The sequence below is a fragment of the Elephantulus edwardii genome, unplaced genomic scaffold (genome assembly GCF_000299155.1).
Source record: "Elephantulus edwardii isolate Elephantulus edwardi_28Jun2011 unplaced genomic scaffold, EleEdw1.0 scaffold00219, whole genome shotgun sequence".
Classification (NCBI taxonomy): domain Eukaryota; kingdom Metazoa; phylum Chordata; class Mammalia; order Macroscelidea; family Macroscelididae; genus Elephantulus; species Elephantulus edwardii.
Genome location: NW_006399969.1, coordinates 4,645,168 through 4,668,257, shown reverse-complemented (window position 1 = coordinate 4,668,257; position 23,090 = coordinate 4,645,168). Strand labels below are relative to the sequence as shown.

At 40.8% G+C, this 23,090-nt stretch overlaps 1 protein-coding gene and 1 gene segment (V, D, J or C); both read right to left on the bottom strand.

Moving 5' to 3' along the window:
• Positions 1 to 12,718: 12,718 nt before the first annotated feature.
• Positions 12,719 to 13,437, bottom strand: LOC102845645. The segment is given in 2 exon segments: positions 12,719 to 13,290; positions 13,392 to 13,437. Coding segments are annotated over 2 exon segments (618 nt in total).
• Positions 13,438 to 13,566: 129 nt separating this feature from the next.
• LOC102845234 overlaps positions 13,567 to 23,090 on the bottom strand; it is a 115,083-nt gene continuing 105,559 nt past the window's right edge. Inside the window, exon 8 of the mRNA XM_006898079.1 lies at positions 13,567 to 13,713. Coding sequence (XP_006898141.1) covers positions 13,567 to 13,713 — 147 coding nt within the window. The remainder of the gene's footprint in view (positions 13,714 to 23,090) is intronic.

Sequence of the window (23,090 nt, the reverse complement as noted above, 5' to 3'; positions counted from 1 at the left end):
TTCCCCTCTAACCCTATTTTGTTGAGCATTTTAATCAGGAAAGGGTGTTGGATTTTGTCAAAGGCCTTTTCTGCATCAATTGATAGGATCATGTGGTTCTTTTTCTTTGCTTTGTTAATATGATGAATTACATTGATTGTTGTTGTTATGTTGAACCACCCTTGCATACCTGTTATAAATCCCACTTGGTCAGGATGCATTATTTCTTTGGTGTATCTTTGAATTCTATTGGCCAGCATTTTATTCAGTATTTTTGCCTCTATGTTCATAAGAGATATTGGCCTATAGTTTTCTACTTTGGTGGTTTCCTTACCTGGCTTTGGTATCAAGGATATATTTGCTTCATAGAATGAATCTGGGACAATTCCATCTTTCTCTATTTCCTGAAATAGTTTATGAGAATTGGTGACAATTCTTCTCTGAATGTTTGATAAAATTCACTTGTAAAACCATCTGGTCCAGGGCTTTCATTTGGTCAGAAGTTGTTGTATTACCTTTTTCAATTTCTTCTTTTGCAATGGATCTGTTCAGATGTTCAATTTCAGTTTCTGTTAGTTTAGGTAGGTTATGCATTTCTAGGTATTTGTCCATTGCCTCTAGGTTTTCATATTTGTTTGAGTAGAATTTGTCATAATACTCTAATGTTAGCTTTCGTATTTTCGTTGGTTCTGTTGTGATGCTGCCTGACTCATCTCTTATTCACATTATTTGTGCTTTATCTTTCTTTTCCTTTGTGAGTTTTGCTAACAGTTTGTTTTGTTTATAGTTTCACTTGTGTTTTGGTTTTCTATTTCATTTATTTCTGGTCTAATTTTTATATTTTTGGCTTTTTTAGAGGGTGTAGGGTTTTCTTGCTGCTCTTTTTCAATTTGCTGAAGATGTTGAGTTAGATAGTCAATGTTAAGTTTTTCTTGCCTTTTGAGGTGTTTGCTTATTGCTATAAATTGACCTCTAATTACTGCTTTGGCTGTTTCCCAGAGGTTTTGGTAAGTGGTGTTTTCATTGTCATTTGTTTCAAGAAGCTTTTTAATTTCATTTTTTATTTCTTCTAGTACCCAGTCGTGTTCAAGCGAGGAGTTGTTCAGCTTCCAAATGCATGTTTTTTTTTCTCCTTTATCGTCCTATTATTAATTTCTAATTTTGTAGCATTATGGTCTGAAAAGATGCTTTGCATTATTTCCAAGTTTTTTAATTTATTGATGCTTGCCTTGTGTCCTAGAATGTGATCTATTCTGGAGAATGTTCCATGTACATTAGAGAAGAAGGTACACGGTGTTTTTTTGGGGTGCATTAGCCTATAAATATCTATGACGTCAAGTTGGTTTATTGTGTGGTTTAATTCTTCAGTATCTTTGTTTAGTTTCTTTCTGGTAGTTGTACCTTTTCTTGAGATGGGTGTATTGAAGTCTTGAAGTATTATAGTAGTGTTGTCTATTTCCTTTTTCAGTTTTGTTAATATTTGTTTTATATGTTCTGCAGGTCTTTCATTTGGTGCATAAATATTTATTATTGTTAGGTCCTCTTGTTCTATTGACCCTCTCAGCATCATGTAGTGACCTTCCTTGTCCTTTGTGATGGTTGTTATATGGATATTTATTTTATCAGAGATTAATATCGCTACTCCTGCTTTTTTCTGGTTGCTGTTTGCTTGGTATATTTTCCCCACCCTTTTATTTTTAGTCTGTATTTATCTTCATTTTTCAGATGTGTCTCTTGTAGACAACATATTGATGGATTTTCGCTTTTTATCCAGTCTGCTACTCTTTTCCTCTTCAGTGGCACATTTAAACTATTTACATTCAGTGTGATTATTGAGAGGCAAGATTTTATTGCTATCATTGTGTTGAGTTCTTTTTGGTGTTGTTGCTAGTTACTTTGGTCCATGATGCTTTCTGTGGTATCTCTGTAAGGAGGACATCTCTGAGTCTTTCATGCAATGCTGGTCTTGTTTTTACAAACTCTCTTTAGTTCTGCTTTTCTGGGAATGTCATTATCTCTCCTTCATATTTAATGGATAATTTTGCTGGGTGCAGTATTCTTGGTTGACAGGGAGGAACCATTTTTTAAACAGGGACATCATGTTTGCGAGAGTGGAGGGAGAGCCAGGAGAGGTAGACCCTCAATGAGATGGATGGAGGTACAGCCAGGATAGGAAGACCCTCAATGAGATGCATTGATTTTGTGATTGGGGCAATGGAAGTTGTTGTGTCCAAGACAGTGAGGTTGCAACTGGATAGAGAAGAAATGTGTCTCACAGAAATGCTCTGTAGTTTTCTTCATACAGGTCTTTTGTGTCTCTAGTTAGATTCACTCAAAGTATCTTCGTTTGTGGTTGACTATTGTAAATGGTATTGCTTTCAAAATTTCCTTCTCTGAATTCTCTTTGTTACTGTGGAGGAATTCCACTGACTTTTGTATAATGACCTTATATCCTGCCACTGTACTAAATTGGTCTGTTATCTTGCCTCATTTTTTTGTTGAGTCCTTGAGGTTTTCTGTGTATATCTTCTGCATATAGTGACAGTTTGCCATCTCTTTGCCTATCTGGATACATTTTGTTTCCTTCCCTTGTCATGCTTTCGTAGAAAGTACTTCCAATACAATATTAAATAGAAGTGGTGACAGTGGACCTCCTTACCTGGTCCTTGTTCACATGCAAAATACTGTTAGTATATGCCCATTGAAAATGATATTGATTAAAACAGACATTGGTGGGGGGGAAGAAGAACGAACTGGGTATGAGGGTGGAGAAAACAGTGCAACAATGAATGAATGAAAACCCCAAATCTCTGTAAATGTTCATTAAAACTAATAAAATTTAATAAAAAAAAGAAAATGATATTGACTCTTGGTTTTGCATATATACTTTTCACTATGTTGAGGACATTCCCTTCTACTCCTATTTTGCTGAGTATCTGTCTGGATGTGTGCTGGATTTTGTCAAATGCATTTTTATGTATCTTTGTTAAGATCATATGGTTCTTTTATTTGCTTTGTTAATGTGGTAAATTATGTTGATTTTCTTATGTTTTTCAATCTATAATAGTTTGTTCATAAATATGAAAGCAATGCTTTTCAGGACACATTCTTCCAATTTCCCTGATCCCTCCACCCATCAAATTATACAGACTCACGTTTAATCTACTCCCCACACACTCCCACACATGCTCATCCCTCTGCTTTCACCCTCACCTCCTTGGATCTTGATACTAATTCTAAAATAATGGTTTTATGCAATATTTGTCCTCTTGAGACTGAGTTAGTTTACTTAGTATAATGCTGCTCAGTCCCTCCCAAGTTAGGTTGTAATTTACAAAACCATTGCTCCTGCATGCAGTGTAGTATTCATTGTATGAATGTACCATACTTTATCAATCCATTCAATTGTATTTGGACATCTGGGCTGTTTCCATGTTCTTGCAATGGTGAATGACACTGCTATCATTGGTGTACACGTCTCTGTTTGTGCCTCAGTTTTCATCTTGTCTGGGTATATTCCAAGCTGTGGAAAAATTGGGTCATATGGAATTTCAATGTTCAGATTTTTGAGGAAGCAACAAACTGCCTTCCAGAGTGGTTGTACCATTGTACAATCCCACCAACAATGTATCAGTTTTTTCTTGTGGAGGCCCAGGAGTATTATGCCAACTTTTGTTATGAGACTTGTGTCTGAGATAATATTAACAATTGTTTGTTCCTGGTGGGTAGGTTCTTTTTTCAGAGTGTTGGAAAATGTTTTTATGTGCACAGGGATTTAATCTTTAGAAGTTCCCATTCATCATATCTATCCTTTTCAGTTTGGACATTTCTACTTGTATTTGGCAGTCTTTTTATACTGTAGACTAGGGCTTCTAAGCTTGTTCCCACTTTGTCTTTTATGAACTTTATGGTTTGGGGCTTACTCCCAGGTCTCTGATTGACCTTGTGTTAATTTTTGTGTATCATGTGAGATATGGATCCTGTTTTGGCTTTATGTAAGTGGAAATCTAGTTTTGCCAGCTCCATTTGCTGAAGAGGCTGTCATTTCCTCAATTGACCGCTTTAATTTCTTTGTTGAGTATCAGTGACCATAGATATCTCTGTCTATTTCAGAGTTCTCAATTCTGTTCCATTGGTCTATGTTTCTGTTATTGTACCAGGACCTTGCTGTTTAGCTTACTATAGCTGTGTAATAGGCTTTGAGGTCAGGGAGTGTTATGCCTCCACCCTCTTTTTGTTTCTAAGATGTGTTTTGTTTATTCAGGGTCTCTTGTCTCTCCAGATCAGTTTGACAATTTCCATTTTGATCCTCTTGAAAAATGAATTTAGTGTCTGTACTGAGAGTGTGTTTTACATGTATATTGTTTTTGGTAAGGTTGCCATTTTCATGATATTGAGTCTTCCTCTCCACAAACAGCTCAGATTTTTCAATTTCTTTAGGACTTTTATTGTGCCTTGCATAAAGGATCACTAGTTTTCTTTGTATAGATCTTTTATATCTCAATTAGATTCACTCCCACGTATCTCAATTTGTACTTGTCTATTCTAGACGGTATTGCTTCATTGGTTTCTTTCTCTGAGTTCTTTTTGTTGTGTAGAGGAATCCTACTGATTTTTGGATATTGGCCTACTAACATTATATAGAGATAGAGATAGAGATAGATAGATAGATAGATAGATAGATAGATAGATAGATATTGCCCTAGTGTGTCCATTTGTGGTTGCTGTGAAGCTGGACACTGTGACACTAATGTTTCAGATGTGTTAATGATTACCCATGGTGGACAGTGTTTGGTAGAGCTCCCCAATTAAAACCAGCTTGAATGCAGTTGTGGTATCCTCTGCCATAATAGCTTGCCTCTGGAACCCCTGTGAACCTGTAGAAAAGATGAATGTCTCTCAAGTGCTGACGAATTTTGTTCATAGGGTCACTATGAGTCGCCTATGACTGTACAGCTCTTAACAACAACAACAAACAAAAGCACACACATAGTGACAGTTTAACCATCTCTTTACTGATCTGGATGCTTCTTATTGCCTTTTCTTGTCTTATTGCCCTAGAAAGCACTTCCAATACGGTATTCAATAGAAGTGGTAACTAACAGTAGGCATCCTTGTCTGGTCCTTGTTTGCAAGGAGAATACTTTTAGTCTTTCTCAATTGAATATGATGTTGACTCTTGTTTGGTTTTTTTTTTAAATTTTATTATTGTTTTTGTGTGAATGTACCATCAAATCAGATCTGACTAGTACAGGAGGAGATTGTCCCTCCTTCCCTGGCAGAGCATCTGGTGGATTCGAAGACTCTTGGTTTTTTATATATACTTTTTACTATTTGAGGAAATTCCCTTCTATTCCAATTGTGCTATCTGTCTTAATCAGGAACATGTGTTGTATTTTGTCAAGTGCCTCTTTTGCATCAATTGCTAAGATCATATGGTTCCTGTTATTTGTTAATATAGTGAATTACATGGATTGATTTTCTTATGTTGAGCCATTCTTGCATATCTGGTATGAATCTCATTTGGTCATGGTGAATTATTTTTTTATGTACTTTTGGATTCTATTGGCTAGGATTTTGTTCAGGATTTTTGCATCTGTATTCATCAAAGATATTGGTCTTCAGTTTTCTTTCTTTGTAATATCTTTGCTTGGCTTTGTTGTTAGGGATATGCTTGCCTCTTAAAAGGGCTCTGAGAGTGATCCTTCTTTTCCAATTTTTAAAATACTTTAAATAGAATTGGTGATAGATCTTCTTTGAATGTTTGTTAGAATTCAGCTGTGAAATCGTCTGGTCCAGAACTTTTCTTATGGGGAAATCTTTTTATGACCTTTTCAATTTCTTCTTCTGTGATGGGTTTGTTCAATGTTCTTCATCTGTCCAGGTCAATTTAGGTAGGGCATGAGTATCAAAGAATTTGCTCATTTACTCTAGGCTTTCAACTTTATCAGAGTGTATCTTTTCATAGTATTCCGATATTATAGATATAATTTTACCTGATCCTCTGTGATATCACCTCTAGTATTTCTTAACCAAGTTATCGGTGTCTTCTTCTTTTTTTTCTTTTCTTAAGTTTGCCATTGGTTTATCAATTTTATCAACCTTTGAAAAAATCAGCTCCTCATCTTACTGATGGTTTCAGTCAATTTCCTATTTTCTATCTCATTGACTTCAGTTCTTTTCCTTACAATTTCATTTCTTCTAGATGCTGCAGATTTAGATTGTTGTTATTTTGCTAGTTGATGAAGGTGTTGAGTTAGGCTATGGATTTTTCCCCCTTTTTTCCTTTTTTATTTCTGTGCCTATTGCTATGAACTTTCCCCTGAGGACTGCCTTAGCTGTATCCCAGAGGCTATCCTATGTTATAGTTCCATTTATATTTATTTCCAGGAACTTTAAAATGAATTTTTTATTTATTTTATAACCAAAACATGTTCTAGCAGATAGTTATTTATCTCCCATTTGGATGACTTTGTAAGCTTTACCTTCCTTTGGTTAATTTCTAGCTTTATAATATCTGGTCTGAAAAGAAAATTGGCATTATTTCAATTTTTTTTTAATTTGTTGAGTCTTATTTGTGTCTTAATAAATGATTGATTCTGAAGACTGTATCGTGTGCACCTGAGAAAAAAATGAACTGAGTTTTGTTGGCTGAAGGACCCTGAATACATCCACAAGGTCGTACTGGCTGCTTGTATCATTGAAATCTTCTGCAAGGAGAGACTGGTCATTGAAGAAGGATGTCATGTTTGGGAGATTGGAGGGATGGCACAGGAGAGGAAGACCGTCGATGAGATGGATCAATTCTGTGAGTGGAGTGGTGTGAATAAGTGTATTTGAGACAGCGAGGGTGGCACAGGATAGAACGATGGCACATAACAACAAGAATAACAACAACATCTATGTTGAGTTAATTTAGGTGGACCTATTCTTTGATGGTGATAGTGGTGTGTTGAAGTTTATTACCACTATTGTGATGCTGTTGATTTCTTTCTTCAATTCTGTTAACCGTTGTCTTATGTATTTTAAAGGTCATAGCATCATATCCACAGGAATCAAAATTTGATCTTTAGTCTATTCTCTACGAATTTAAAAACTCAATCAGAAGCATGTTTGAGGCTATGAACATTAAAGGATGGAGAGTAGATGAGCTGTGGGAAGATATGATAAGCTGTGGGAAGATTTCAAGGATATTGTTCATTAATAATGCAAAATGTCATTACCAAGAAGGAAGAAAAGAAAAGATGAAGACGAATGCCAGATGAGATTCTGAATAGTGCACTAGAGCACCAAGAAGTCAAAGCAAATGGAAGAAATCAAGAGGTTATGGAGCTGAGTAGAAGATCTCAAAGGGCTGCTTGGGAAGAATAGGCAAGATATTATAATAAAATGTGCAAGGAGCTGGACTTGGAAAACCAAAAGTGATATACTCACTCAACATTTCTTAAGCTGAAGGAACTAAAGAAGAAATTCAAAACCCAAGATGCAATGTTTAAGGATGCTAAGCACACAAGATTGAGTGATTCTGGAAGCATTAAAATAAGATAGAAGGAGTATACAGAGTCACTGACCAAAAAGAATTGCCTGACACAGAAGAATTTCAAGAAACTATATGATCAATAGGCAACCGTGATGAAGGAAGAAATTTGGGCATCTCTGAAAGACTTGGAAAAAAAATAAAGCCCCAGGAATTGATGAAATATCAAATGACATATTTCAACAAACAGATGTTGCCCTGGATGTACTCAGTAAATTTTGCCAAGAAGTCTGGAAGATAGCTATTTGTCCACCTGACTGGAAGATACCCATATTTATTCCCATTTTTTAAAAAAAGTGACCTGACAGAGTGTGTACATATCAAACACTACCACTAATATCATGCACTAGGTAAATCTTAGTGAAGATTATCCAGAAATGACTGGAAGAGTGCATTAACAGAGAACTACCAGAAATACAAACCAGTTTTTGAAAAGCCCATGGCACTAGAGACATTATTGCCAATGTCAGATGGATCTTGGCAGAAAGCAAAGAGTACCAGAGGAATGTCTATCTGTGTCTCATTGACTATGCAAAAGCATTTGACTGTGAGGATCACAACAAATTGTAGTTAACCTTGAGGAAAATGTGAATATCAGAACACTTGATTGTGCATATGAAAAATATGTGCTTGGGCCAGGAAAGTTGTCCTCAGAACAGAGCAGGGTAACCCTGCATGGTTCAAAATTAGGAAAGAAATGTGTCAGTAATATATCCTGTCTTTTCAGTCTATATGCAGAACGGCTCATTCAGAAAGGAGGGCTTTATGAGGAGGAAGTGGCAACAGGATTGGTGGAAAACTCATCAACAACCTATATTATGCAGATGACCCAACTTTGCTTGCTGAAACTGAAGAAGACCTGAAGCACTTGCTGTAGAAGGTCAAAGACTGTAGTCTTCAATATGGATTGGAACACAACATCAAGAAGACCAAGATTCTCCCCACTGAGCCAATTGGCTTCACCATGATAGGTAGAGAAAACATTAAAGTTGTTAACTATTATAGCTTGTGCTGCTCCATAACCAACACACTTAACACCAGCAGTCAGGTAATCAAAAGATGAATTGTGTTAGGAAAATCTGCTATCAGGGGCTTCTCCAGAGTCCTGAAAAGCAACGATGTCAGTCTAGAGACTAAGATGTGCCTAATCCAGGCCATGGTCTTGGCAATTACTTGGCTATGCGTCAAAGAGCTGGACAATGACTAAAGATGACAGAAAAAAAGAATCAATTCCTTCAAATGGTGCTGGAGAAGGGTCTTGAACACACCATGGACCTCAAGGAAACAAATAAGTCTGTCTTGAGGGTGTGAAACAAAGTTTCTCCTTGAAGGTTAGCATTTTGAAGCTCTGTCCCACATACTTTGGACATATGGTCAGGAGAGGCTATGTCCTTGGAGAAGGACATCCTGCTTGGAAGGGTGGAGTGACAGCGCAGGAAAGGAAGACTCTGGGTGAGATGGATTGATACAGTAACTGTGGTAATGGGGGTTGGTGTGTCAAAATTAGTGAGACTGGTTGTGGACAAGGCAGGGTTTAGAGCTGTTGTACATGAAGTCACTATGGGTCACAGGTGACTTGACAGCACATAACAAAAACAACAAAAATAACAACAACAACATGATTTTGCGTAAATGTTGACTATTTTTATGTCTTCTTAATCTACTGTGCCTTTAATCAGTATGTAATGTCCTTCCTTATCTTTTAGGGTTGTTTTTTTTCTGATGTCTATTTTATCAGAGATTATTAGTATTACCATTCCTCCTTTTTTGAGGTTGTCATTTGCTTTCTATGTTTTTTCCCCCAGCATTTGATTATGAGTCTACCTTTCTCTCCATTTGTTAGATGTGTCTCTTATAGGCAACATATCTATGGGCTTTGTGTTTTTATCCATCCTGTTACTCTTTTTCTCTTAATTGATGCATTTTGCCCATTCGATTAAGTGTGGTTATTGTGAGGCCAGGTCCTACTGTTGCCATTTTCCTTTGTTTTTTTATCTGTTGTTTCTGGTTTCTGTGATCCATCTACTTTCCTTTGACATCTTTTCAAGGACTTCACTTAAAATTTCTTGTAGTTTTGGTCTTGTTTTCACAAATAGCTTAAGTTCCCTCATTTTTTCAAAGGATCTAATTTCTCTTTTATATTTGATGGAGAGCTTCGCTGGGCGAAGGATCCGTGGCTGGAAATTGTTTTCTTTCAACTTCCTCTATTGTCATCATATTCTACCTCTCATGGTTTCTCATGCTGAGAAATCACTACTTAGTCTAATAGTTTCCCTTTTGTAGGTGACTCTTTGTTTTTGTCACACTGCTTTTAGTATTCTTTTAATTCTCTTTTATCTTGGAGAGTTTGATCATGCTATATCTTGATATTTTTCTTTTTGGGTCTAGTGTATGTGGTGTTCACTGCTTCTTGAATGTGGTTTCCCCAATTCTTCATAATTCCTGGGAGGTTTTCTTCTAGTACTTTTTCCATTATTTTCTTTTCCTTGTCACTCCTGGGCTTTGGAATTCCAATAATACATCTACCTTTTGATGACATCCCACATGATCGTTATGTTTTCTTTACATCTCATCTGTGATTTTTCTGCTAGTTTGTTTCCAGTGACACTCTTGTATTCCAGCTCACTGACTCTTTGTTCCATCTCTTCAATTCTACGTTTTTGTCCCACCAGCAAGTTGGACACTTCTGCCATTTCTGTCTTAATATTCTGGATATCATTTTCATGCATTTCTCTTATTTCCAGTACTGTGTTTGCTGTTCCCTCTCTGTCTTGTGATGATTTTTTTAAGTTTTTGTACCTCTTTATCTATATTATCAATTTTTCTTCCAACTTTTTTTGCTTTTTACTGTAGCTGTTCAAGTTGCTCCTTATCAAAATATTTCTTGTGGATCACTGTCTCCAGGATATTTGCTGTTTTAATGTCTTCCCTTGTTTCTTAAATCATTTACATCTTCATCTATAACTGTCACACAACTTCATGTCAACATATTTCTTCTGGTTTTCTCTATCTCCAGTATTCATTGGGTTGGTTTTTTTGAAGAGAAGCATTATTTTGTTTTTTATGATGACAGAGGCAAACTGCTGCTTTCTTCACATTATGTGAGTCTTTTCTTAGTAGATGTTAGGTTGTTATAACTATATAATAATCACCCAGGGTATGGCAATGTTTTGTGAAGAAACTGTTTATTGGAGCTTCCCTCTTGTCTTCCTGAAGAGGGATGATTCTTGCCCTCAAGAGCCATGGCTCCACCTGAACTATTCCACTGGAGTTTAAGAAATGCCATGTGATGTAGCTAGACAGTATTGTTCAAGGCAAAAGTCCCTCTCTTATCTACTCTATGAGACAATTCAGTCTCATCATTAACATAATTCTTTTTTTAAATTTTTTAAAAATTTCATTATTTTTTATGTGTGTACCTTCAAATCGGATCTGACTGGTACAGGAGGAGATTGTCCCTCGGTCTTCAGCAGAGCATCTGGTGGATTTGAACCTTGTACCTATGGGACATCATTCTTGTACCAGCTGCTGGTGATATATTGACAGGATTTTGCATATTGGTAATCTGTTTTAATTTTTTTTTACCTCTTCTCTCTGGTTGCTGACAGGGGCACATAAATCACTCTCTTTTCTTTGAAAGAACACAAGTCAATATGCTGTGCAGGAAGCGGAGGGTGGTGGTAGGCATTCCACCATCCAAGGCAGAGGAGTGTCTCTCTGGTTGGGCCCTGCTCTGTCTGCAGAGCTGACAAAGGGATGGGACATAAATCACTTTTCCACCTGTAAATGGAAACAGGCCAACATGGCAGTTGGCAGGTGGAGGGTTGGTGGTGGGCATTCCACCCCCTATGAATAAGTGATTCCTCATTCCATCTTTGTTGAACACTCCAAATTTCCAGAAATGATAGCCCTTCAGGGGAGATAGTTACCTTTTGTTCTAGGGTCCACACATGATTTGAACAGAGGAAGTGATTGTACCAGGTTTTTTCCTGCACATGCAAAACTTCACTCTGTAGAGGACACTGACAATCCTCCATCAAGTATCAGGAATGCACTATGACAGGACATTTGTACAGTCCTGCCTACGAAAATGTTAAGTTGGATTTCAAAACACAAAAGAAGCACATGTAACCAGACCATCCTGGGCAGGAGAAGATTTGGGTAGAGTATGGAAGTTCGGTGAGGCCCAAGTGAACATGTGTGATCCCAAGATTTCAGAATCAAGTTGTTGGTTTTTTTTTTTATTCTAGGGAAAATCAGTGTCTTGCTTTGGGAATGTAGCTCACATTTTATTTTTTTTTTTTTTTACAAGAATGCTTATAGAGATGAAGCATTAAATGGGGATTGCATTCTGATTGTACCTGAAGACATCAATCACATTCTAGAATCTAAATATTCATTAAGAGATTATTGAGTGATGGCAACTACACAAGACCATGCCTAAAATCACACATTTATTGTTGCCTGTAAAAACATTTTACAACACAGAGGACCATTTACTATGAGGGCAATGGAAATGCAGACATCAGCTGTGCTAGAAGAGATCACAGGAGCATAGATCATTCTTAAAGATGGGAGCTAAGTTATCAAAATATCTTCTGTGCTAGAAATTCACGGGATGGATTAGGAAACTTCCTCCTGACATGATAATCATGCCTATGGCAATGCACATGCTTCAGGTATGTTGCTAGGATAAACATGCTTTTATATTGGATATGTAGTTAGGAGGATTTGTTCCTTGGAGAAGGACCTGACATCCAGGAAGGATGGGGGTCAGCAAATTAGAGGAAGATCATTAACCAGATGGCAGGACACAATTACTGCTGCAATGGGCTCTAATGTGACAGAAAGTGTGAGTATGGCACAAAATAGGACAGGGTTCAGATATGTTGTCCATAGGGTTGCTATGCACCACACTCAAACTCAATGGCACCTAAAACAAAATATTACCATAATGTCCTATTCTCATTTTTATTGGTGTTTGTACATTTTATATATTTTCTCCCTTCTTACTCCTTTCATTCCATTGTGAAGTCTAAGATGTTTTTCCTCCTCTCCTTATATGCACTGGATTTGAGTATCTAAAGTATTGATAACCATATATTTGAGAATCACTGAGTGATATGATTGGATGGACCTCTGAAATAGTTGATTTTTTGAAGTGACACACAGTTGAACTGTGTGTTCTTGACTTTCACCTTATTATGTTGTAGATTTCCTTGAGAAGTCAAATCCTAGGTTACAGGATTCTCTTTCCATTTCAAAATACCAGACCACATGTTGTTGAAAAGGATATGATTTGCAGGTGGAATATGGTAAAAGAAATATATTTCTTGAGAATATCTTGAATGTTTGCTTTAAGTCAAACAAGGGGGAACAGGTGTCCTGACTGAGGATGCACAGAGAAGACCCACTGTTGTGTGCAGAATGTTTTTGTCTCACTTCCCCACTGGCCTGCAGCACTGTGTGAGCATTAATGTTGTTGTCCCAGGCTGCACAGTAATAATAAGCCTCGTCCTCAGACTGGAGCCCAGAGATGCTCAGGTAGGCTGTGTTCCCTGACCTGGAGCCTGAGAATCGTTCTGGGATCCCGGATGGTCTCTTATCAGCATCATAGATAAGTGTTCTTGGAACACTACCAGAGAGCTGCTGTAACCAGTCTGGATATCCACGTCCAACATTAGTGCTGCTTCCAGTGCAGGAGATTGTGACTGTCTCCCCAACAGACTTGGACACTGCAGATGGCTGAGTGAGGACAGACTGAGCCAAAGACCCTGAAAGTCAAGAGAGACACGAGGTGAGAGAGGTAGATTCAGAGTAAAAGACAGTTCTCTGGTCTTTCCATCCCCTGCTCTAGTTGCTGGACTGCACACACCTGAGCAGTGAATAAGGAGGGTGAGAAGGAGAGAATCCCAGGCCATATTGTTAGAACCCACAAGACTCATCATTCTGTAAACCACAGCTGGGCCTGAGCTCCCCAAGGTCCTCTTATTTCCCCCAATAGCAGAGAGGAGGCCTCTTTATGCAAAACAATGACCTCCCTTCATATGCTAAAACATCACCACAGAAAACTTATCCAGGGAGGGGTTGGGCTTGGAGTTAGAGGTGATCTGTGGTTCCAAGAGGCCTGTGATGTCACAAATCTGAAACTTAGGGAGTATCAGGCAGAAGGCATCAGAAGAGAGGCTGGTGGGTGGCTTTCAGCAGCAAAAGGACACAGACACTCAGGGATAGGACACAGCGCCCTCTGCTGCCTGAGGCCTAGACATAGAAGGCAAGGTGCACTTCCAAAGAAAGCGGGATATTTTCTTGAAGGAAATATTTGCAAAAGAGGAGGAAGGGATGCCTTGAAAGAATTTTCAGAGTTAGAATTGTCATAATATCTTATCAACTATATTTCTAGTGTGTTAAAAAGAAAGATCGTGTAACAAACTGATTCTAATTTGGATGAGTGAATAAACAGTGCTATACTTTGTTTTGGGAAGAAGATGGGTAATCTCTTCCTTTGTGATTATCTACCTCTGAAAACCCACTAGATGGTCAACTATGGCTTGGTTCCAAGTAAGTGGTAAACAACAACAATGGCAAGAAACTTCTTAGTTTAGTGGATCCAGTCTTATCATCCTTAAGTTGAACTTGACACATGGCTGATCTTTGAGTAAGTTTTCGGGGCCATAAATTAAAAAGAGGAGATGACCCATCTTCCTCTCCCAGAGTAGCTGGTGAATTCAAACTACCTGGGAGGGTCCACATTTGGGTTACCAGTATAATTCTTAAGGGCTACACTGACCCAACCTGTGGGTTCACGTGTCCTAAGGAGAGGGAAGTGCGGTATGAGGGAGGGACAAAAGAGCTAAAAATTGGAGGCAAGACAAAATTATCTGATCAAGCCCCAATTTAGACAACTTGTGTAGGCCAGGCTGCCAGGAAACCCAGCCCTAGGCTGTCAGTTTACAATAGAGAGGGAAGGGCATGCCCCAAGGCATTGAATTACAGGTACTGATTTAGTGGGGTAAACATATTCCCAGAGATGGGCAGGGTGGCCTCAGGCTGAGCTCTGCCCACTGCATGTCAGAAGTGAATATAGGGAATGAGGTCCACAGACAAAATAGAGTTGTGCATGGCAGAGCAGAGCTAAGACCTGCTCAGGATGGCTTCCTACACTACACCAACTGACTCCATTAGTTTTATATAGAAAAAGGAAATTGACTGTCTTTTCTACTCATGAAGTCATTTATCACCTGGGCACCTCCCCATCTTCAGGTCCTGAACCAGGAGTCTCACTTAGTCTGCACAGGAAGGGCAGAGCTACAGATTGTCTCTGCTTTATTGTCTCCCAATCTCAGAGTCTCAGAGATGAGAGCTGCGGGGTACAGCACAGAAGGATGCTGGTGTCCACTGTCATCTATGGGATCACATACATTAAATCTTGGGGGATGCAGTAGTGTCTCTGCCCTCAAGCATGGTATCCCTGGGAATTGGATTCAGTTTATTTTGCTCATCATGCTATCCCTTAGGCCCCAGTGAGCAAACCCTCATCAACTTAGCTCTTCCTTCCAAAGGTATATCTATGAGATTGTCAGTGGAATCCATGACAGGTATTCATTATTTCAAGAATCTAAGGCAACAGCTATAAAGTGCAGGACAAATCAAAACACCGTGTTTTGGAAAGAGACACATTATTCTATGAGCTCTCTTGTTATCCATGTGTGGTAGAAAAGTCTTGAGAAGAGCCTCTGAAGAGGTTGAGACAAGAATGATGTTATAGGAAATTTTCCCCACAGTGATTTGGGCACGTCAGTGTGTGGTGCAGATTCTTCAGATCTCAAATGACACTCTGGTGAATGGAAAGGACAAAGCTCCTTCTATATGGATGGAAACACAATAATGTGGACAGTGTCTATTAATATGTTCTACACAACTTTAAAACACAAATGACTAACAAAATGATGATTGATGTTCTTACCAGTACAATTGATCCCATCAGTGACTCCAGTATCATTCAATAAGTCTGGGATTGAAGCAGTAGATGATGGTACCTAAAATCACAAGTAATTCACTTGGCCAAGATGGATTCAACCAAAAGACCTTTTATAATCAGCATGGCCTCAGCCTTGTTCACATATAGGTCTTCTTCTTAGAGCTAAGTGGCCTTAGCTCTAATTTTAGCTATAGAGTGGAATGACAGCGTAGAGCACGGAGAGAAGGTGCTTTCCACAATGTAGCAATCCCCAGATCTTATCCAGGATCACAGCTCCACCTACCGCCTCCTGGGCTCTCTGCTATTTACTCTTCCTCTACCCACATGTGGTTCAGGTTAGGCAGGACCTGTGGTTCCTGGTGTCCTATCAGTGGAGTCAGAGAGAGGAAGAGAGGAGAAGACGTGGAGAAGTCCTAATCTACATCTCCAGATAGACTCACCAAACTGTACTTCTTCATCCCCACAGCAGACACTACAGTGGTCATAAGTAAAGAATATATCCAGGCAGCTGAAAAGCTATTCATTGATTCTGAGATCTTAAAGCTCTTTCTTTATCCACACTGTACATTAAGAACTTAGAGTCAAATAAGGCATGTGTTAAGGGTTCTCTTCCCTTCCACCTACGTCAAATTTTAAGCCTACTATGTCAGGCCACCAAAACTACATCAGGTCGGGTCAGGCCCAGAAAGTTGCATCAGGTCTTCCCTGATGGGAGTGAGCATGGAAAGGGGTGCTCCCCCAATACCTGACAGGAGTGACCACAAAGGGTCTTCACCCTAAAACTTGATGGAAGTGAGTACAGAGAGTACTCACCGGAAAACTTGATGGCAGAGAGCACAGTGGGTACTCCCCCAATTCTACATCATGTCCGTCCCTGTCATGGGCACCATATATCGATGTCTGTTTGCTGGCAACCTACAGTGACACCCTCATGGGGGTAAGCAGGACAGAGAGAAACCACTCTGGGAGAGGATCAGAGAGTCAGTCCAGCTCAATTTTATTAGGATTAGCAGTGCACTTATATACACAGGATGGCAGGATAGGGTGTGCTTACACATGTGGGACATGTGGATTGGTTACGAGAACTTCAGCTTCATGCGGACCACTTCCAGCTCAAAAAACGCAGCAGCTGTCTTCCCAGGTGGCGAACATTCTCAAACTGGTACAGCCAAACACCGGAGAGCTTTCCCTATCACTTATTAAAGGCCATCAAGAGGCTTGCACTTATCTGGAACTTGGGCGATCTGTCCTGGCCAGAGACCCTCCCTTCCTCCCCAACATTCCACAACAGATTGGGATTACTCTTGCCTTTCTGAAACCTCACCTCCACCTGGCCTCTTCTGCTTGAACTTAAGAAAGCCCACGTGACATAGCTAGAGAGCAGTGTTTCACCAAATACCTGTGATATTGGTGCTCCTGGTGCTGGACAGCAGAGGCGGCAGCTTGGCGGTCTCCAGGCTGTGGCACAGTGGGGTATTCAGGCAGTGGGTGTGATGGACTAGTGCTTTGGGTGGGATTGCCTCTAAAACTGTGACCCTCAAGCTAGCAGGGCTTGGTCCTGACACTGGTCAGGGTGTGAGTATGCCTGGGCTTGGATGCTGCCTCTAGTAGATGCTGGGGAAGCAGTGGCTGGAAGATACTCCTGAACCAGCCATGCCACACAAGCCTTGTTGTCTTGCAGCAGAGCGAATGTAAGGTTCTCCAAGAGCGGTCTTGTGAGAAGAGTGGGTCTCATGAGAAGAGTGGGTCTCTACTATTATATAGCATTTTACAAAATTGTTATCCCTTAGTACTGTGTAGTATTCCATTTTATGAATATATGACAAGTTCTCACTCTGTTTGTTGATAGACAGTTGATCTGTTTCCATATTCTTGCTATTGTGAATAACGCTGCTATGAACAAAGATTTACAAATCTCTGTGTCTCAGTTCAATATTTCCCCCAGGGTATATTCCTAGTAATGGAATTTTGTCGTTGTCTTTGTTATGTAGCTTCAAGTCAGAACCAACCAATTACTGACCCTCCAGGTGGTTTTCAGAAATCCTAAATCACATGTGAGGAGGTTATCCATCTTTGTTTTGGGAAGCAGCTGATGGATTTGAACTCTGTGCCTTTAGGATTTTAGCACAGCTTCTTGCCACTGGGCCACTAGGGCTCATCTGTGAAATAAATAGCTAAATCTATCTTGTTAGATTACTATGCTCAGATTATTTGCCTTCCAAAGTGGTTGTTCTATTTTACAATCCCTCAAGCAGCACATGAAAGTTCCAATCTCTTTGTATCCTCTCCAACATTTATTGCTTGCTCCTACTGGAGTAAGATGCTACTTCATTCTAGATTTGATTTGCATCTCTCTAATTGCCAGGGATTTGGTGTGTTTCATCATGTGTCTGTTGGCCATCAAAATGTCTTCATTCTGGCTGCAATTCTTCCAAGGCAGACTTATTTCTTCTTTGGCAGTCGTTCGTATGCTCAATAATCTTTGCTTTTTAAAATATGTTTAGTTATACTGGGAGGGGTCCAGACATGAACAAGTCTGGCACCTCTGAGCTCTACTTGAAGGATAGCATATGTCAAGAAGCTCCTAGAAATAGGGAGAGCCAATAACGGAGACTCAGTATTTCCTAGACACAGGTGGAGTCTGAGGTGGCCACAACTATAACCTCCACTCAGGCTCAACTTAGCTTTATAAATGCCAAGAGTTTTTTCCCCAACTCCCCTGTTCAGGCACCCCGGCGTACTCACTATCACAGCTGCAGCTGATCAGCTGCATCAAGATGGACTTTACAAATGGGATAATGACAACCTCTTCAACAAATGGGGTTGGCAAAACTGGACTGCAGAAAGCTGAAACAGGATTCACATCTCACACCATCCACAAAAATCATCTCAAAGTGGATCAGAGATCTGGGAGTAAAGCCCAAACCATAAAGTACATAAGAGAAAAATTGAGATCAAGCTTAGAAGGCCTAGTCTATGGTATATAGAGAGACTGCCAAATACAGCCAGAATTGCACAATAGGAAGAGGATAAAATTGATGAATTGGATCTTCTGAATATTAAATCTCTGTGCTGATCTAAAACTTTTTCTAACACACTGAAAAGAAGACATACTGACTGGGAACAAACATTTGGAAATACCATCTCAGGCAAGGTTCTTATAACAAAAGTCTACAGAATACTCCTGGACCTCCATATGAAAGACTGATAATCCTACTACAAAATGGGCAAGAGACATGGAAAGACTTTATTTTTTCCCCACAGAGGACATTCAGATAGCCAACAGATACATGAAGAAATGCTCAAAATCACTGGCAATAAAAGATATGCAAATTAAAACCACACTGAAATACCAACCATCTTACCCCAGTGGCAGTGGCAAAGTTTAGTGGGGCAACAAGTAATAAACATTGGAGAGACTATGGCAAGATAGGAACTCTTATACACTGTTGGTATGACTGTAAAATGGTAAAATTACTCTGGAAGGCAGTTTGGCATTTCCTCAGAAAGATTAACACAGAAATTTCATATGACCCAGCTATTTCGCTGCTTTGAATATTACCCTAAGAAAATGAGAACTGAGGCACAGAGACTTGTACATCAATGTTCGTAGTAACATAATTCGCCATCGCAAGAACAGAGAAACAGCTCAACTGTCCAACCACAATGAAATGGTTTGAGAAATTATGGTCCATTTACACAGTGGAATACTATGCAGCACACAGGATAGCATTATGTTAAGTGGACTAACTCAGTCCCACAAAGACAAATATTGTATAAAACCGTTATTGTAGAACAATAACGGATCCAAGGAAGAGGGGGGGGAGCAGAGAGGTGATGAGGATGGGGGTAGGCTTAACCTTAACATCACACAATTAGACAGGCTTAGGGAGGGTAGGTAAAAGAAACAGGAAAGTTCTAATTTGAAAAACAATGTATAAAACTTTATAAGTAAACGAGTATAAAATGGGGGTGGGGCGGTGGGAAGAAGAGGAAGAAGGATTAACACTGAGGTAGCCCAACTTCGCCTTGCACAAAACTTTTGGTCTCTGAGGATCCGACCGTTCTGTCCATCCCTAAGCAGGGCAGGCACCATGTCACCAGTGTCCTCAGCCCTGCAATCAGTCCATGCCAGCCCTGGACCCTCAGCTACATCGTAGCCCCTAGCCAACATCAACCCCCAACAGTATCCCAATACAACCACAGACCCTTGCAAGTGCATCTCCAACCTGTCCAACTTTGAGATTCTCTCTCTTATCCTCAAGACTGTCAGTAACAGTGGCCCATCGGTGGCCCCCAGTGAGAAGTCTAGTGATCCTGGATGTGCAAGGCCCACAAAGATCCTTGGCTGCAGAAGTCAGCTGACTCCTTGCACAACCTCCCAAGCAGCCAAGCCCAGTTCCACAGGGGGCTAGCCCCAGCAGACAAGCCCAGCAAGGACTCCTCACCTGGGCCATTGCCCCCTATGACCCTCTTGTGCTGGTTGTCAGCAGCCTGGGACAAGGCAGCGGCAGGGTCCCCTAGAGCAATGTGCTGAGCATCATCAACCTCTAATATACCCAGGACTCGGCACCTTCACTCTGATGATCGGGGCACTCAGCCCAGGGGCCCCAAGGGTAATAAAGCCATGACCACCACCAACAAGGTCAAGGAGCCCATCTTCATTCACACTTCCTGAAGCCTCCAAGTCTCATGTATAAAAGGGCCTGGACAGATACAATGCCACAACCGGCCCAAGCCTGCAGGGCCCCATCACCACCACCACCGCCACATTGGCCCCAGCCTGAGGGTGCCACCCCACAGGCCCACCCTATTGGGGTCTGTACAACAGGCATCCAGAACCAACACCAGAAGTCCATTTGTAAGCAACAGTCAGTCTGGCCTGTGAGGGTGAGCAGGATGCAGGTGTCCACAAGGATATTTTTAAACGCACATGCCCCCTGCCTATCCCAGGCCTGACCCAAACTTGGTAGTGGGCAGAGCCTGGTGTCTTGGTCTTGGTTTTTCTTTCCAGTAGTTCTTCTTTGAAATGTAAATTGTACATTGCCACCTTCATTTCTCGTCAGAGTGTGTTGTAGGCTATTGGGCTCACACCCCTGTGCCCTGGGCACTGACCAACCCGCTATCATTCCTCTGGCTGAGAGGCCACTGGGATCTCTAGGTGTAGCTTAGGCGCCTCTCCTCTGTGTTCCCATTGTTGAAAGTATCCCAAGCACCTGCACTCTGAGGACAAGGGGCAGCAGGATGAGGTGGACAGAGGGCAATGAGACAGTGGGGCAGGACCCAAGCCTTTCTAGGATGGAAGTGCATGACAGCCCCACCGCCTCAGCAGAAATGGTGGACCAAGTGAGGAATCAGTGGGTCAGAGCCTCCCAGAGAACCTACAGAGGGAGAGCCATGATCCTCCCGGTTCCCGAGCTGGGAGGCACCCTGAACTCTACCATCTCTTACAGACATTTGCCCTGGCAGTTACAGGCCCTCCATCGGGAGCTGGTTTTTTAAAGCTGACACCCTACCTGTTCCAGAGGCTCCAAAGTGAGAGATGGACAGAGACCCAGGGCCTGGTGGTGGGGAGAAATGTTCCTAATGTAGCAGCCTCCATGGAGCCACCTTAGGTATCCTCATTATTACCTGTCCTGTCTTGGCCACGCCTCCTTATCCTAATGAGTCTGCACTGTGAGCCCCAACTCCATCCTGCTTCCTAAAGACAGCTTATGGGTCCACCATGTGGCCACTCCCATCCAGGCTTTCACCTCCAGTGGTCTTGTGGTTCTTCAGAGTATTTCTTCCTCCCTTCGCATGCTTCTCTGCACCTTGTTGCACCACACCTGACGGACAAGCAGTATCTGAATATGTGTGTGTGTGTGTGTGTGTGTGGTTCCACCCTTTTAAGGTGCAGTATGATGTTGAATGTGTGGACAAGGCCTTAGGAGAAAGTGCAGGGCCATAGCCATGATGACAGCATCTCTGCTAGGTCTTCTCCAGGAGAAGGACACAGCCCACCACAGCTGAGACAACAGCAGAGATAGCCATGGAGAGAAGACCTCAGGATGTTGTTGTTATGTGCTGTTGATTTCCTTGCAACTCATAGCGATACTATGTACAATAGCTCTGAACCCTGCTCTATCCTGTGTCAACCTTATTGTCTCTGACACACCTACCCCCATTTCCCCAGTCACTGAGTCAACCCTTGATGGTCTTCCTCTCTTGTGCTGTCCCTCTTCACTAAGAAGCATGATGTCCTTCTCCAAAGACCGGTCCCTCTTTGTAACATGCCCAAAGTATGTAAAATGGAGCCTCAGAATCTTTGACTTCAAGGAGCAGCCAGGTTTCATCCTTTTCACGATGAACCTGTTTGCTCTCTTAGAAAGCCATGGTCTATTCAATACTCTTCACCAGCACCAAAGCTCAAAGGAGTCATTCTCTTTCTATCATCTCTAGTCATAGTCCTGTTTTCTGAGATATAGCAAGTAATTGTGAAGATTATGGCCTGGATCAGGCACGCCTTAGTCTACAAACTGACGCTGTTCTTCAGTACTCTGGCGTGATCCCTGACAGCAGACCTTCCACATGCAATTTGTCTTTGGATTCCCTGGCTGCTGATCCCATGAGTATTGATTGCAGAGCCAAGAAAACGGAAGCAGTTAACAATCTCAATCTTTTCACCATCTATCACAATGCTGCCCATCAGCCCAGTGGTGAGAATATTTGTTTTCTTGATGTTGAGCTTCAATACACATATTGAAGGCAGCCGTCCTTGACCATCAGCAGCAAGCACTTCACATCGTCCTCAGCTTCAGCAAGCTGAATGTGTCATCTGCAGGTGGTTGATAAGTCTTCAGAAATTGCCTTATGTTCTAGTCTGTCCCTGTCTCTTTTAATTTGGTTTTCTACTGAGGGCCTGTCTCCTCCTTGCTGACAGGGTTCCTAGTCCCCAATCACAGATGCGTCCCTTGCCCTTGGTGGAAGAAATGATGGTGTCTGTATCAGTTCCCCAAATGCTCAGGGGAGTGGGGGCCAAAGCAACATGAGGAGGCCCATCCGCTTGTCTCTGTCAGGAGGATTTGCTTTGTCTTTTATGTTTTGTTCTGCTTTTAAAAATAATCACAGTCTAATCCTCGGAAGCAAGAATTCTGAAGCTTTGTCTGACATACTTTGGACATGTACAAGAAGGGACCAGTTCTTGGGGAAGGACATGACACTTGAAAGGATGGAAGGACAGCAGAAGAGAAGAACACTCTCAATGAGAGGGATTGATCAAATGACTAGGGCAATAGAAGTAGATGTGTCAGAGACAATAAGGTTGGCTCAGGATAGAGCAGGGTTCAGAGTTGTTGTACATAGCACATAACAACAAATGTTGAGTTGACTGTGAATCATGGAGATCCTGATGTTGATGAATTTGGGATTGTTTTAACATCTGCTATTGTTGTAAAACTGACCTCAGCAGCCTTCAGCCTGCAAAACTAGCTCTTTGCCATATAACTCTATTTTAGGTATTTTTTTCTTTTCTTTTTTTTATTTTTTTTCTATATTTTGTTAATTTTCATAAACATTTACAGAGATTTTGGGTTTCCATTCATTCATTGTTGC